Genomic DNA, 16,366 nt, shown 5'->3' with positions numbered 1-16,366 from the left:
CTCCACTGACCCCTCGCCTCACTACGTAACCTTTTTTGGTAACTGACAGTATATAACAAAGCGCCAGCGACTTGTATCCAACCACGGAGAATATCCGAAATGGTCTTTCTGTAAAAATTCCACTTTTGTGAGTATGTTTTTATCTGTTTTAAATCTGTCTCATTAAAACGTTTTTACGAGATGGAGGCGCTCTTTGTTTTTGTTTCTTCCAGAGTTTACCTATTCATGCCTGTACAAATTCTACCTTTGCGAGTATGTTTTTATCTGTTTTAAATCTGTCTCATTAAAACGTTTTTATGCGATGGAGGCGCTCTTTGTTTTTGTTCCTTTTTTGGTAACTGCCAAGAAAAAAAAAAAAAGGGAATACTATAAAATATCCCTCGAGTGACAGTTCTTGGGCTACTGGCATTACATACAAGATGGCAGTGCCAATCAGGAGTCTCAAGGCTTTTGGATGCACATGGAAGCCTACACCAGGGAGGCTTTTACAGGTAAATAACATGTGTAAAGTATGTTAAATGCACATATAAATATTATGGGAGGATTTTTATTGAAATGGTCTCTTTAAATGGGAGAACACAGAGTACATACGGTTGACATTAAAGCTCTCATTATTTAAAAAACAAAAAGTCTGTCTGGAAAACAACGATCCTTATAGTTTAGTGAATTGAGACTTGGCTCTCACAGCAAGCCATCAAAACTGATATCTATTATTTCTGTATGGAAAGGTTTAAAGTTTGATGGGCTGCAGGAGGAAAACTCTACATCAGTAAGAAAATATCACGGCAGGAGAATATTGTTTAATTTGTTCAAATGATCTCCTTTCATGACCACAGTGATTCTGGCCAGAGAGCTTTGAATAAATATATCATTAGTACTTGATCTTAATGCAGCAAGTGTGCACCTTGAGAGTATAGGCCTCCTATGACGAAGCAATGTTTATTGATCACTGCCAAATGACTAACTCTCAGCCCTCTGCGCTTGTTAACTGCCTGGCCACAGCACATACATAACAAGGTAAATTAAGCCAAGGCTTGTCAGAATTGGGCAAAATCTCTCATAAAGCAATCATTTGTGGACAGGAGGCTTCCGATGGAAGCAACCGAATTTCATTGCAAAGTGCAACATTTTAGTAATCTTTGTGTTTGAGTGACTTTAAGGGAGTACTAAAATAACCCTTTATAAAAAGATAGAAATGATTGTAAACTCATTAAATGTTATTGGAAATGAGAATCCGTAGAGCAGAGTTCCAACTGTGGGGACAATATGATTTTGTAATCCCTCTGTGACTGTTACAGCCGTTTTCATTATCTCTAGTATAGATGTTTTCTTTACCCGATTACCTTTTGTGATATTGAACTTGATGGAACCTTTACACATACTGGGTTAGCAAAAGCGGTCAGGAAAAACATCTGATCAGTGTAAAAGCTGGTCACACAGTGTACTCTTGGTATATCTTCTGGGAATCATAGAATAACAGCTATGAGGCATCTACCTGGCTAGATGTCAATGCAATATTCAGGTAATCCTAAGCTGAAGTGTAGGGTTACCTTTGCTGTGTCGGCCGCACAGCGCCCTTGTTGCCATGGCGCCCTGTGCGGCCGCACTGCTCGCACACCCCTAAGGCCGGCCCTGCCTTAGGGCCTATGTGCAAGGACTTGAATAGAAGGTCTATGGAAATGCATCATCTGCTCCAAGCAGGGCAAATGCACCTGTCTATGAATTTGGAATGATCTCACAATCGTCTCAAAGATGTCAAAGGCACGGGGCCCTTAACCTGGTCACAAACATTAACAAAAAAGCCTGTTTGTGCAATAATCAAAGCTTATAATTCATAAACATGGCCAGGTACTATTTGTTCCTATTCACTAACTGACCCGACTTCCTTTCATGCAGCACTCCTGACCTGCTTTCTGTTCTGTATTCAGATTTGGCTGTGAATGATCATTAGAAAATTACAGTCTTCCTTTACCAACTTCGCGACAAACGACCGGAACACAGCGTTCGCTTCTTACCTGTAATTTATCATCAAAATTGATTTCTTCTTTAGAAATCCTAAGCTCTTGCGTTAAATGAAATGAGTGAACAAGATGTTCTGGGGACACAAAGTCTTGAGTGACTTGGACGCAGCTGTGAAAATTTTGCACCTGTAGAGAGGAAAATACAGTATGTAAGTGAGCGCCACCATCCACTTCTGATGAATGAGTACTCCAATTCACCACCCGCATTGCACACAGAGCATGTTCAATGTTTACAAACACATGGATGTCGCCCGTTTCTTGGCTGTGAAAGGAGTGTGGCAGAGAATGCTTAATGCATGCAGAAAACTGTATTTAGCGGAAAGTATTTAGTCTTTAAAGCGTCTTTTACCTTTTCCAATGTTTACAGTAATTGCTGCCAACTATGATGACTCTTTCAGCTTACGAAAAACTGGTGTATAAATACTCTGCTCCAATCTCTCTCCAGACTTCCTGTTATTTGCTGCTTTCTTGCACGGCATGGAAAGAGTAAAGCTGTTAAATTACAGCCCACATATCAGACACCTCTGCCCATCCTGTGACAGTCATGTGTCACTGCTCTGTGCATGTGTCAGCTGCCAGGGGGAGTGGGGTGGAGATGGAGATGAGGGCTCAGCTGCTGACTTGACAAAATCAGGATTGGCATATCAGTAACATTGCTGTTTATAGCCAGCTTAAGCTGCATGTTGTGGGGAAAGGAGGAGTAGATTATGAAGGTACCACTGCGTTTACATGGTTGGGGAATGAACCGATTTGCAATAACTTTTTCCTAGACAAATGATAATTTGATCAGCGTAATATTTCCTTTTATCAGTATGAATTCATATTTTGTCTTCTTTCCATGTATGGTTTGTAATTATACATTTACATAGCACATTCAGTATATGAAAGAAGCCATACTCTCTTATATACAGTAAATGTGATGTGCTGCTCCTCCTATAATTACCCCATTAATTGATCACAAAGCAATCTCGTCTCTAAATTGTTCAGCAAAACGCTGTCTGCACAAATATCACTGTGCTTCAATAAATAAATTCGACCATCTTAAAGAAAATGAATTAACCCTTGCAGTGCAGCTAACCCAGCACTCCAAGGGGTTTAGTGCTCATTTGTATCTAGCTTGTTCTTAGACTAGTGTCTCTAGAACGTCTCTCCCCCGCTGCTGCAGCAGGCTACGGACCCTGGTGTCATCACGCTCTATACACTGTGCATAGATGTGAGGATGCCGAGGAGCAGTCCATCTGTGCATCAGAGGAGGAGGAGAAACACTTCAGTGATCACAGAAAGAGGGAGCCGGCTTGGCTCCAATGGTCTGGCCTTAACTTTTCTTTTTTTAGCCCCTAGACACAAACGAGCAGCTAACCCTTGCTGTCCAGGAGTAGCCCCACTGCCAGGGTAAATACATTTTGTTTCTTGGAGTTCGTCTTTAATCGTGATAAACATATTGGGGGATTTTTTAATCAGTGACTGCTTGAAGGGCTTATAGTGCAAAAAAAAAACATTTCTCAGAATAGTTAGATTTCTGGGGAGGGGGGTCCACAATGAAAGCATACACAAAGATAAAAGCCTCATTGCACACAGGCATACACTAAAAATGTTTCCTAAGCCCAGAAAGCTTAGGTGTTGAATACATCTGCCCATAGATACTGTACCCTGGTATTTGCGTATACTTGTGTATAGAGTGCGGAAGTACTCCCCGAAGTCTGCATTTGGAGAATACGTCTGTACGCAGGTAGTCAAGATGCCCTTTTGTATTATTTTTACTGTTTTCATTTACAGTGTGCCATTTACAAAGGGCTAGGGTGTATTTAAGGGTCCCAAAATTGCTGTACTACCCCCCACTGTCTATCAGGCAGTTGATGGCCATCGACACAAGTGTTGTGTAATATGCAAATGTAAAACTGTATCCTCTTTTCACCTGATAAATGGCTCCCGCAGGTAAGATGACTGCGTCACCGAGGAATTGAACAAGTGTGTGGCTCTTCACCCCGTAATCCTCCAGGAGACTTTGGCGGAGTTTTTTATTTAGGTACCAATTCTGGTCTCGTATTGGGTCGTGATCAGGAAGGATTTCAAGACACTGCTCTTTTGCAGCCTGTGAAAAAATGACAATACCTCAGACAAAAAGTACGGAGTGACAGATCGGCAATACAAAGACATCCCATATAATATAAAATGACATCCCATGTATTTTTACACTAACGGTCCGTATTGCCTCACAACAGCCAGCTTCCATTGTGCACCAGGAAATCTGAACATAATAGGCTGCTGTGTGGTAATACAGACAGATAGAATGTTTTACATGTGACTGAAAACATTAGCTGCCTAAGCACTATAATGGAGATAAAAGGCATCTAAATTGTGTAAGATCTACACGCTGTGTGGAAATTATTCAGAGTTACACAACACTTCCAAGGAAAGCAGAAGGGCCATTGACTAACCCTGACCTGCAATTGGAAGACATTTCAGTACCACCAATTTTATAAAAATATTAAGGACCCATTTTAGACTATTGCGTTGTGGCAACACTCAGTACATGCATTGGGGTGCCATTCATTTTTTTTTCCTTATGGAGAATAGGGGCTTAAGAAAGAAAACGATTTTTTGCTTTATACAAATGCTTTCAATTAAATCAAAAATTAGAACTCAGACTGCAGGTTTTTGTTTTTTGTAACTTCTGGAAAACCCATGAATACCAGATATAGTCAATACATTAAACATCTTTGAAAGTACATTCATGTTTTTACTGTAGAATATAAGTTACGTGTTTTATTATTATTAAAAGTACTATAAGATTGGTTATGCTTTACCTTGTGTAGAAATTCCCTGATTTTATCTGCGTCTTTTGTCTCGTAAATGTGCCAAAGGGATCCGGGAAGCTCGCTGGCGTCCTTCAATCTCTTCCTTATGTTTTCATCCAGCTCCTCTTCCTCAAACTTCTTTAACACAGCTGTAAAACAAAGAGAAAAGGCCTCATTTATAATCAAGCATCAGTGCAGGCTCTAGTCACCCATGTGAATACAGATTGTGTATAATGTCACATTACATTTATAGAAGTGACAACACACCTGACTTGGTTGCTGAAACATTGCCTTTTACTGCACCGACATACACCAGAATGTTCACCATATCTGAAACTTCAATGTGAAGATTTGTTGTGCCGGTGTCCTGTTCTTTTGTCGCAATGACTCCTAAAATATGCAATACACAAGGGGAAAAAACATGCTTGAGACAATGTTAAAGTAAAGCTTATTGTTTTATTAATTTGCCATGTGCTGGTCTATTTCTGCTTTGAGGAAGGATGTGGAGAATCCCTCTATAGGGATTTAGACTCCGCCATGTTTACCATGATTGTCAGATTAGAACATTAGTCCACATTTTTATAACGGAACACAGTGAATAATGGAAAGAGAATTGGGATTGCTCCTCTCCTGTCACACATGAGCGACTTGCTTCAAAACACTAAGTGAGGATCTCTCATTATGGCACAACTCCTGACTACTTGGCCAAAAACTTTGTGTGATATAACAAACAGGCCTCTTATTATTTGCTTCACCACTCTCAGATAATAGCTCGGATTATGAAAACCCGGACAGGGGCAACAGCTCTTCTTTTCTTAACAACCAATTTATTTATTTTTAAATAAGGGGTCGTTCACAATAACATGCAGAGTTTTACCATGTGGTCGTGTGTCTGTGTAAGTGTGGGGGTGTTTAACACTGAGAATGTACCACTTAGGTCACGACACGGTGACCTCTGGTGCCATCCAGCCTGCTTGAATTGTCAGCACTGCATATCACATGAGCGCTGTTTGTGTACGGGGCACATAGAAATCTATTGTTTTCTATATCATTTATGCAAAAATAAAAAATGCATATACTATAAACAGCAGCACAACTCATTGAGTGCTAATCAGCGTCTCAACACACAGCTTAGACAATGTCAATGATCACTGATATCCATTTACAAAAGAGATGCACTGTAGGGCCAAGAATATCAGTGCAGGACTGCTGCACCCCCACCCAGAAATGTAAATTAATTTCCTTTGTGAATCTCAGCATTTTAGCTTTAGATGGGGGCAGCCCCAAAGTAAAGATTGAAATGCTTCTCACTAAAAACTGTGATATGTCATGAGAACAGCGTAATGTAAATGTGACACATTTCCCATTTCACTGCCATAGGCCTTAAATTCTTTCGCCATATAAATGATTCATTTACATCAGTGCTTTGGTTATTAAGCATGAACTCACCATATGCGCTGCACATCCTGGGGCCCAAGTCTGGGCGCACAAAGAATGCTGGCATGAGAGACGCCAGGTTGAACTTCCCTTCTGGGTTGAGGTATTCTGGGACCGGCAGCATTCGAAAGAAATCTTCGTGTCTGAGGACAACACAAATGCATGTTAGATGTTTCAGTTTTTATAATGGAATTACACTATGATTGAGATTAAAAGTTCAATCTTTTTCACATGCACCTAATCAACAATAACAGCTTACAAGTCTCAGCAATATATAGCCAATATTACATAATAACCTATGTCAGAAAGACACTGTGTTCCTATCAAGTCTTAACTAGAAACATTTGATGACAAAACCAGAATCATGGTCAGGGTATATCCTGAGGGCTGCATCACATGACCTGATAAGTAAAAGCAACACAACCCTTTCATTCAGAGGAGTATGGGCAGATTTCTTATTGTCCGTCCTTTTTCAGGAAAATCGGCTGTAAACTGTGACAAACAGGTATTCTGTGCGAGAAACTCCCATCATCCTACAGGTGGTGCTGTGACATCTGTGTATTAGTCCACAGTCACAATGTAAGGATGAAAACACTGTATATCATTTCATTTATTACAGATAAATCTCATTCTTAAAATAGGGAATTTCAACTTGTTATAACTTCTTATGAGAAGTATTGAACTTTGCAATGGTTGGCCAGAGGTATAACGAATCTGATGTATGCTTAAATGTAAGCAATTTGCGCAAATCAAAATGCTTACAGTGAGACAGTAAAATGGTTCAAATAAAATCTGCTGCCAACATATTAGAAACATTTAGTGGTCTGGGACTTTTCTACAGGTCTTTATGTGGCCTCTATGGATGCTATGAAAGGCCAGAGTGGTGTCTTCAAAGTTAACGTTAAATTGTGTGAATGAATTGTTAGAAGTCTCTTTAGTGTATTTTTTTAGCCAATTAGACCTGCGGTGCAGCTTGGTTGGACCACCTGAAGCAAAGAAGAATGCCCAGTACTTCCGTTTTTAGGGAAGCATCTGACATCATTGGTGATTGCCATTTATTCACCAGCATTGTCACATGCATGTCAGTGGAGATAAAGTCCTGAGCTCTATAAAAGATCCAAATCTTACAAAGATATCCTAGTTTACCAAATGGAGTAGGGGGAGCCAATGAAGGTAATGCAACTCATTGGATTTTTTTAAATTTACTTATGCATTTAGCCTATGCAGGAAAATCAGCAAAATGCATCTGGTGGCACGAGCACTGAAGGTGACAAAGCTCATACTGGCTGCCCTCCTGCCTTCAGCAATGAGACACAATCAGAAGGCCTAGTTCACCCAAGCCTCAGCTTGTAACTGCTAGTCTAAATAAAGAACAGTGGGGGGAATTTATCAAAACTGGAGCAGTCAAAATCCTGAGCAGTTGCCCAGGGCAACTAATCAGCTTCTCTGTTCAGTTAAGATTTAAAAATGAAAGAGGGAAGCTGATTGGTTGCTGTGAAAAGCTGGTCCAGATTTTGTCTGCTCCAGTTTGGATCAATTCCCTTCAGTGCAAACAGTAAAATGAATCCAAAGCGCCAAAGACTGACCGACAATTGAAAATTATGTGCAAGCGAGGATAACTAGGGGTGCTGCCCCACTTCAGCCTGGGAAGCTGCAGCACTATGGGAGAAAACAAAAGAGAAGGGCGCCCACCCTAGTGTAGATGTTTTTAATGATAAAAGCTGAAGTACAGGATAAAATCATACTCACAAAAGTGAATCAGTGAAAGCATAAAAGGCAAGCCTGGACGACATCTGAAAACGGCTGCACAGTCCTGTGCTGTTACACAGGTGTCTGTGCAGCCGTTTTCAGATGTCGTCCATGCTTGCCTTTTATGCTTTCACTGATTCACTTTTGTGAGTATGATTTTATCCTGTACTTCAGCTTTTATCATTAAAAACATCTACACTAGGGTGGGCGCCCTTCTCTTTTGTTAATTCCCTTCAGTGTGCATAGCAAGCACATTTGTTTACATCTGTTGCCCTGCATCCACTTCTGTAGTATAGGGATCTTCTAAGAAGGTGATGGGCAGTTGTGTTACCTTGTTAACACACAAAGCTACTCTAAATGTGCCCAAAGTTAAAGCTGTGCATGACTAATGTCATATTTTACCATTTCTAACTAGTCAGAGGCAGCACAGCTACCTACAAATGATATAAGAGAAGGTAAGGTCTTTTTAAATGGTCAAAACCTAATTTAGTAAAGTGTAGGAATAGAATTATAGATACGGCACATTAAACAATGACGACCACTACAAAGCATCTGCCTGTGTTACCTTTCAGGCATCATGTTCTTGAAGTCATCTCCGGAAGGCTGGTCTTTCATCTTCAGTAGGATAGTTTCTCCATTTTTCAGTTTCTGACGTTCTGTTTTTGGGGGAAACAAAGTAACAGTTAAAAGGGCCTCGGATGTGACAGCAAATATTTTTTTTTCTATTGCAACCATGCTTTCACGTACTGGATACATCCTCAAATCCATCCCAGAACTCCTTGACATTTCCGCTTGACACAATGCCCTCCTTGCAGTTCAGAAGATCCCCTTGATGCTCCCCAAAGTCCTGGCATATTGCTTCTGACTTCCAGAAGTTGGCATTCATTTTCTTTTGATTCCCAGAAACCAGCACAGTCTAAAAGAAATACAAGCAGAGATTTAAATGGTAAGTTATAACTTTCTTTGCATTGTTTTATTATACAAAAATAAAATTGCCCAATCACCTTCCTGACTAAAGAACTAATGGAAGAGGATCAAGTGAGGACAAGATAACCTGGGGAATGTAACGTATTCATCTTAGTGACACTTCCACTTACTATTAACCACTATGGTATGAGCCACCTAAAGAATTTTAGTGAGGATAAAGGGCATCAGGCTCAACTATTGTACAGTGGTAATAAATGGAATCTTGCGATGCATATTGAATGTAAAAAAACATTTTGTACATTTAAAATCAAATTATTAGACTGTGCCAATTATGTGAATATATATTGAAATACAGATTTCTTTTTTCACGGCTTCTTCAAAGCCATTGTCAGATAAGCAATAAGAATCATCGCCAACAGGGAGGCGTGCAGGGGACAGCCATCCCATCGCGGGGGTGTGCAGGGGACAACCACCTCATCACAGGTGGGGGGCGGGTGTGCAGGGGATAGCCGCCCCATCGTGTTGCGGCGTGCAGGCTACAGCCACCCCATCGTGGGGGGATGGCAGTGGAGTGTGACTGCCATCGCGGGGGCTTGCAGGGGAGAGAAATTGCTCTTCCTTGCATACCCCTGTGATAGCAATCGCCATCATAGGGGTATGTAATCACCATCACAGGGGAGGGCAATCACCAGTGCAGCAGGAGGAGAAGAGAAATCGCCATCAGACTGGGAGGGGGAGAGCAATCACCATCACAGGGATGTGGAGAAGAGCCATCGCTATGACATGGGCAATCAGTCCACAAAACAGCCACATTTTTGCAAACACTGTTCTCCACCCTCAATCAGAAAAACTGATCTCATCTTCAGTGAGAGGATTCAGCCCAGTAAGATTTAGATGGGATAGCTGTGTCACAAAAAGTTATTACCCTTACAAATTAAGGATTCCTTTACTGTGAGGCCACCATAAAGCTACAAAATGTATTTGTAAGTACAGTGATGACTTGCACTAAATCCTGTGTTCATTGTGGTCATTAGCATGCAGTTTCCTCATCGTAGTATTAATATCTATTCAAACACTTCTGTGCTGTTGCTTGGCAACCATTGAGGTGCGAGGACATAAACAGATGCCATGAAACGTCTCCCTGCAGCAATCTGATTATGTGATGATGAACCAAGTGCACCGAGACAGAAATGTGCAAATACCCGGCACAGTCACCCTGATCATGTCGGCCTCCCAACATCCACTTTAAGGAAAAGTGTAGTTTTAAAACATCCATCATTTGGCCGGCACCTTCTTTATTACATTTCCACACTATAAAATACAGACCTCTGACATATGCAGATTAAATACTGTTAACATTGCAAGGCACCCACAGCACCTTCTGAATGTTCTGCTCCCATGAGAAGGATCCTCCTAACCCTCCTGTATTGATGTGCTCTGTAACTGTACTGTCTCCCCTATACTGTAAAGTGCTGAACAAACTGTTGGTGCCATATAAATCCTGAATTATAACAGTGTCAGTCTCTAGCATGCGTGCGATACTCCATAAGATGTCCGGTGTGCCGCACAATGATAACAATGGCATAGCACTGGGCAGGCCAGGCAGTGAGGATGGATTAGTCTGCATCTCCGATCTGTACGTATATGTTTACTATAACTACAACTATGAATGAACAGGAGGTGATGCAGATCACTTCCCATTCATTCATAATTGAGGATATAGTAACCATACCATGTTCTCATGTTATGTACAAACACTCCGAGATCACTGATCGCTAAGTGTTTGCATTGGCTCTCCTCTCTGACACGCCTTCACAGGAGGCTGATCGAGTGGTGCAGGGAGGAGAGCTCAGCCTCCTGTGACAGCGCGGCCTGTCTCCGCCCCCACACCGCTCTGCCTGACTGTGATAGGAGGCTGAGCGGTGTGGGAGGAGACGATGGGCGCTCACCTCCCGCAGCGCTAGGCCGGCTATCACAGTTTCTCTCCTCCCCGCTGGGATACAGAGCAGCGCACAGCGGGGGGGAGAGAATGCAGGGATGCGCCGATGTATCAGCAGGAAAATGGCACTTTCGGCATTATGCCAAAAGTGCAATTTTCCCTACTCCCTAGTCTCCAGACAACAAGAGCCTACATGACATAAACGCTCCGCTTATCGCACTATTCATATGAAATAATATTCTCTTGTATGTGGCTGCCTTAGTTCAGCTATAAATGGCAGTCTCCATTCTCTAATGACGGAACCACTTTAAGAAATAAGGATGACAGACCCCAGAGCCTGCACCTTCTTAAACCATCCAGCAATGATAGCTCCCAGATTTTTATGCTGGCAGGTTGTCTTTAAAGTTAAGCATCATTACAGAAGACAATCCTGCTATACGGAGGTCCAGGTGATAAACAATAGATGTAGAAAAGTAGTCAATGTGACAACTTCTCACATATGGCTCCCTTGTACTTTTCTGCCCCCTGCACAGAAACAAAGGCTGTACATAGTCTATAAGAACAACAGTGAAAATACACACCACTCACTAGTCCACTAAACAAAGGGATGTCATTAAAATACATGGAGCAGAAAACCTGTAGCAATGTTTTAGAAGCATGCAATGGGTTCCAGACCTAGGGTGATATAAATTACATAGCAGCATATGTCTGCTTTCTATTTTGTATCTTTCGTCAGTGGCCCATGAACTCCTGGCATTATCTTTCCTACTTCTTAGAAAAAATAACAGAAGTTTTCCATAACACAAAAGAAATTGCATGATTTAGAAGCTCTGCACCCGCTTACAAGCACGCCACTAAATTGATAACAGTAGTCAAATTTAAAGTACTTTTACTTTGAAAAGCTGAGCTCGGCAAATTTCAGAACAAAAATCGCTCAGCAGCACTTTTCTAGAAATGTCAAGCTTATTTAAGAGATGATTTAGAAGAGCCGTTGCTCTTTTTTTAAAGCCACGTAATGCTATAAGAACCAGTTTTGTGATGAATGCATTCCTTTCCCAGATCTTCTTCATTAGCACCGCTCACTGTCCCTTGTGTGACAAACGGCAAGTCTTGCATTCCGTGATGGGGAAGAAAGAACTTAAAATACAAGGGATGTAGAACTTAAAATAGGTCTAAACCTATTATGTTTATACCGTATAATGCTACAAAAGGCTGGGTTTCTTAGACATGTCAAGTCCCACCAACCGTTCATAAAATGCACTGTTGTGATACCTCTTAGGCTGAGTTCACAGCTGGACATACGGAATATGCGCGTTTGCCACAAGTTTTTACCGCGATTTGTGGTTAAAGAAACGCGCGTTTACGAGAGCTATCCAGCTGTATCCTAATGGATACGCGAGGAAAATATGCCCCAAAGAAGCTCCTGTACTTCTTTTGGCGTAGGGTGTTTTTCAGCACGTTCCTACGCGCTGTAAAACACCCAGGTGTGAACCATGCCCATAACAAATAATGGGATTTCACTGTTTGTGCGTTTTACAGCGCATAGGAGCGCGCTGTAAAACGCCCAGGTGTGAACCAGGCCTTACTTAACCATTGCCTATGTGAGATCAACTGCAAAACTTGCACAACTGGTGGAGAAAGTTAGTGGCGTTAGGAAAGTGCATCCAAAACACTCAAAAAATAAATAAATACACATTTTCTGACTGTTCCCAAGTTACTCTCTCACACTAAAAAGCATTTAGTCTCTAGGTTGGGACCCTGGATGGAGTCCAGCAATTGGGTTTGGGTAACAAACTATTAAAACCATAATTGCAATAGGGACACATTTTTTGAAACAAAACAATGGCAGCTGACATATGGGAGTGGCAAAAAACAGCACACCTGACTCATAGCCACAACATTAAAGCAGAACTATGTTTTTTTTATATCGTAAGCAGGTATAGTTTTCAGGCAGAAAATAGAATGAGAGGAATTTATCAGAACCGGAGCAAACATAATCTGGAGCAGCTGTGCATGGCAACCAATCAGCTTCTCCCTTTCATTTTCAAATCTTAACTGGACAAACTGAAGAGAGATGCTGATTGGTTGCCATGGGCAACTGCTCCACATTTGGTCTGCTCCAGGTTTGAGAAATTCCCCTAAATGTGTTTTGGGAGTAAGAGCTGTGGGCCAGGACAAGGAAACTTTCATGTTAGGGAGATAGGTCATCTTTTGCTGGCCAATGCAAAAGACGGAAAGGCTCCAGACCCAGAAGAAGATGGCAGCAGCCATTCGACGAGCACAGGCGTCACAATGCTGGAGAAGAGCAGACTAGCAGGTAAGTCTGCCATAATCTGCACATATGCTGGCCATACTTGTACATTATGTACAGATCATTGGCGGCCTATACTCACCGAAGTCTAACTGTAACATCCTCAAAAATTAAATGGTTAAACCCTAGAGCACTATCTGGCGACAGGTGAGTCACCAGGATCGCTTCTGTTGTAAAGCCGACAGTCGGCTCTACAAGTTTAAACAGAGTCCCGGCGGCAAAAGTCACCGGGAGTCTGTTTAAACAGCCCCGATGCTGGCGACGTACACTGTACGTCGTCAGTCACGAAGGGGTTAAAACAAATTTTGCAAGGTGTCTGTGAAGGTTCTCATTCATCCAGGTCATGGTATATCTGTAAAAAATAAGTCAAGGCAGCTGTATTTTTCTTGAAGAGGTCAAGACATTCTGAATTAAGAAAGCTGGTTGGATGATCAGTGAAACGTCTTCAAGAAAAATACAGCAAGTCCAGTTGCCTTGACTTATTTTTTACAGATACATTTTGCGAGGCTTACTTTTTTATTGCTGGTAAATACTCTGAAACACCTTTTGCAAAGTCCATGGCTGGGCAGGAGGCTGCAAGAGGACTACTGCCATCTATGCGTAACTGTCCAACAAGCTCCTTGCGTCAGTCAGAGCTAGGCAATCCGGAGGGAGTGTGAGTTTTCCCATTTGCCTAGTGCTAGTTCTGATTCAGCAGGAGGCACGTCGGACCGCTGCAGAGAGACTGCTCAACTCACACAGATAGCCATTATCCTCTCATAAGCCTCCTCCCCGGACACTACAAACTTGAAGAAACAAGAGTTAACTATGCAATTTTTGAGGAATTAGTTGCATTTTCAAATAGGTTGAGTATTTGTGGCAAATGTCTTATTTTCTGAGCTCTAGCATACCAGCTTTGGGTTTGTCAAAATTCTCTTTTAATGTGCAGACAAGTTCATGAGAAGGAATAATCATCACCTCCGTTTACTGAATCATCGGTTTAATGATGATAGACTTCAGTACATGACTCATCTGAAATCAGACCTAAATCTACACCTATTGCTGCCTAGATGACAACACTGATTCAGGTGGTTATGAAATTGTCTTTCTGCTCTTAAAATATTTTATCCGAAACCATCAGGCTCCTGTGTAAATGGGAAGTTAATTGATAGAATTTTAGCCAATCAAGTTGGGATAAAGAAGTTGGATCAGGGTCACTACTATCCCTGGATCTATATATCAACTTCAAAGTCATGGAAATCCTAATACCACAACCTAAGCCTGATTTTTCGACCCCCATTTATAAACATTATAAAATCTTTTAGGGCTTGTTCAGACCAAGCTGTTCCAGGAGCAGAGCAGTTACAGACCGGAGCAAAACTGCATCCAAAGTATTCCAACGGTATTTTGGGCTCTAGTTCACACCGCAGCGTTCAGTTCCAGAGCATGTAAAACAAACTGCAGCAAGTCCTATTTTACCTGCTCTGGAACACATGCAAATGCCCTAGAACGCACTTGAAAGCCCATTTTAAACTAAAAAAAACAAACTATTTTTTTTTAACCAAAAACGGCCTTGAACGCATCAAAAAACACGGCATAACATACTGCACTGCGTATGCAGAAACTCATGCAGATCGGGTCTGCATTTGGTGTGAACAAGCCCTTATAGTTCTCCAACATGGCGAATTCTAAAAAGGGGACTTGAATTTGACAATCCACATAAAAGGGATACCACCGTCACCGATCTGTATTCCTGGCAAAGGAGACGCTTATAGGTGTTCATTAGACAAAACCATTAAACTAAACCGAATTGGGTATGGCATAATAAATGCAAAAGAAAGGAAATCTGTTAGCCGAACATTCTTAAGCTCCTCTCCCAACACTTGGATTCTTTTGGGTAAACTCTCAGAAACATCAGGGTTAAAGTCAAGCATTTCCATTTAGAACCTCCTGAACTTCTAGAAAGACTTATTTAAAAAGAATTTCAATTTCAAATGGCTATATAACTATTCTCTATTTATGTATGAACTTTATGGTAAGCAAAATACATTCCAATATATGAGACAATTAACAGACGACTTGAAAACCACTTTCCTTCCTATATCTAGGTTGGATGAGTGCCTATAAAATATCACGTCTTCCCACACTTGCCCAATCATTTCATAACTAACAAGCAGTCATATCTTGCAAAGATTGGAATCTCTGAATTGCACATTTTTGCTTTTCTAGAGGACTACATGTTAACAAGAAAAAACCTCTATAGGACCAACATAGGACTGAGAATTTCCAGCCTCCTACATAATTGTCTTTGCTCTATCAACTCTATTCCCAACGAGATATTCCTTCCTGGGTGTAGCAGGAAGCAACCTCATTTAACCCTTAAACAACCAACAAGATTCTTAAAACAAACCTTTCCAAAGAGACACAAGGGGGCTGCCATTGCTGACCACCTTCTGAAAATGTTAGCTGCAGAGTGGTTACGCTGACACCCCTTAAAGTGACCATGTCACCACAGGGTCATGTTCATCGAACAAGTCACATTTATAGGGCTGTAAGTAATGATCATTTTCATAACAATTAGTTGGCAGATCATTTTTTTGATTAATCAGATACAAAAATAAAATAAATGCCATCCTTAATTTAAAATATAATACACAAATGCAGTTTTACAAACATATTGTTTCCTTCATAATAAAATTGCATGCACAATATTTTGCAATGCAGGCAATCACACTGTGGGTGGGAGGTGCATTTGTCAGTCCTAAACCGAAAAAAAAAAATTTCCCACCTTTTATAATTTTTTTCTATTAACTGTATTGTAAGCACATGGCGCTTGAAAAGCTTCAGCCAGGGAATGACAGTTGCCAGTGAAAAGATTCCAGAGATGGCAGCTGAATGTAAATACAGCAGGCAGTGGACTGCTGCAATAGCCAGCCTACTATTGGCCATTTCAGCTGCAATATCCAATAGCAAGCTGGCTATTGCACCCACCCACTGCTTGCTGTGCCCTCCTCCGAGCATGGAGGAGAGAGCTATGGGATCCAATCAACTCATCGATGATGAGAATAGTTATTGACTATTCTCTATTCTCATTATCGATTAGTTGGTTGCAGCCCTACAAATTAAATAAAAAAAAGTGTGAAAGTGTGAATATACTAACCTTTTCCTGCTTCTCTACACCCCTGTTGGCTGCTGTGGCTGGCTT

General features: G+C 41.2%; 1 protein-coding gene across 1 annotated transcript in view; it reads right to left on the bottom strand.

Annotated features, from left to right (window-relative positions):
- JMJD1C (jumonji domain containing 1C) overlaps positions 1-16,366 on the bottom strand; it is a 299,423-nt gene that overhangs the window by 1,300 nt on the left and 281,757 nt on the right. Inside the window, exons 20-26 of the mRNA XM_018576657.1 lie at positions 8,753-8,921; positions 8,571-8,661; positions 6,269-6,399; positions 5,087-5,209; positions 4,829-4,968; positions 3,937-4,113; positions 2,016-2,147 (exon numbers count right to left, since the gene is read on the bottom strand). Of these exons, the coding sequence (XP_018432159.1) occupies positions 2,016-2,147; positions 3,937-4,113; positions 4,829-4,968; positions 5,087-5,209; positions 6,269-6,399; positions 8,571-8,661; positions 8,753-8,921 (963 nt within the window). The remainder of the gene's footprint in view (positions 1-2,015; positions 2,148-3,936; positions 4,114-4,828; positions 4,969-5,086; positions 5,210-6,268; positions 6,400-8,570; positions 8,662-8,752; positions 8,922-16,366) is intronic.

This window comes from Nanorana parkeri, unplaced genomic scaffold (genome assembly GCF_000935625.1).
Source record: "Nanorana parkeri isolate BGI_ZX_2015 unplaced genomic scaffold, ASM93562v1 scaffold73, whole genome shotgun sequence".
Taxonomy (NCBI): domain Eukaryota; kingdom Metazoa; phylum Chordata; class Amphibia; order Anura; family Dicroglossidae; genus Nanorana; species Nanorana parkeri.
The sequence above is the reverse complement of the archived record's forward strand: the minus strand, read 5'-3'. Positions and strand labels throughout refer to the sequence as shown.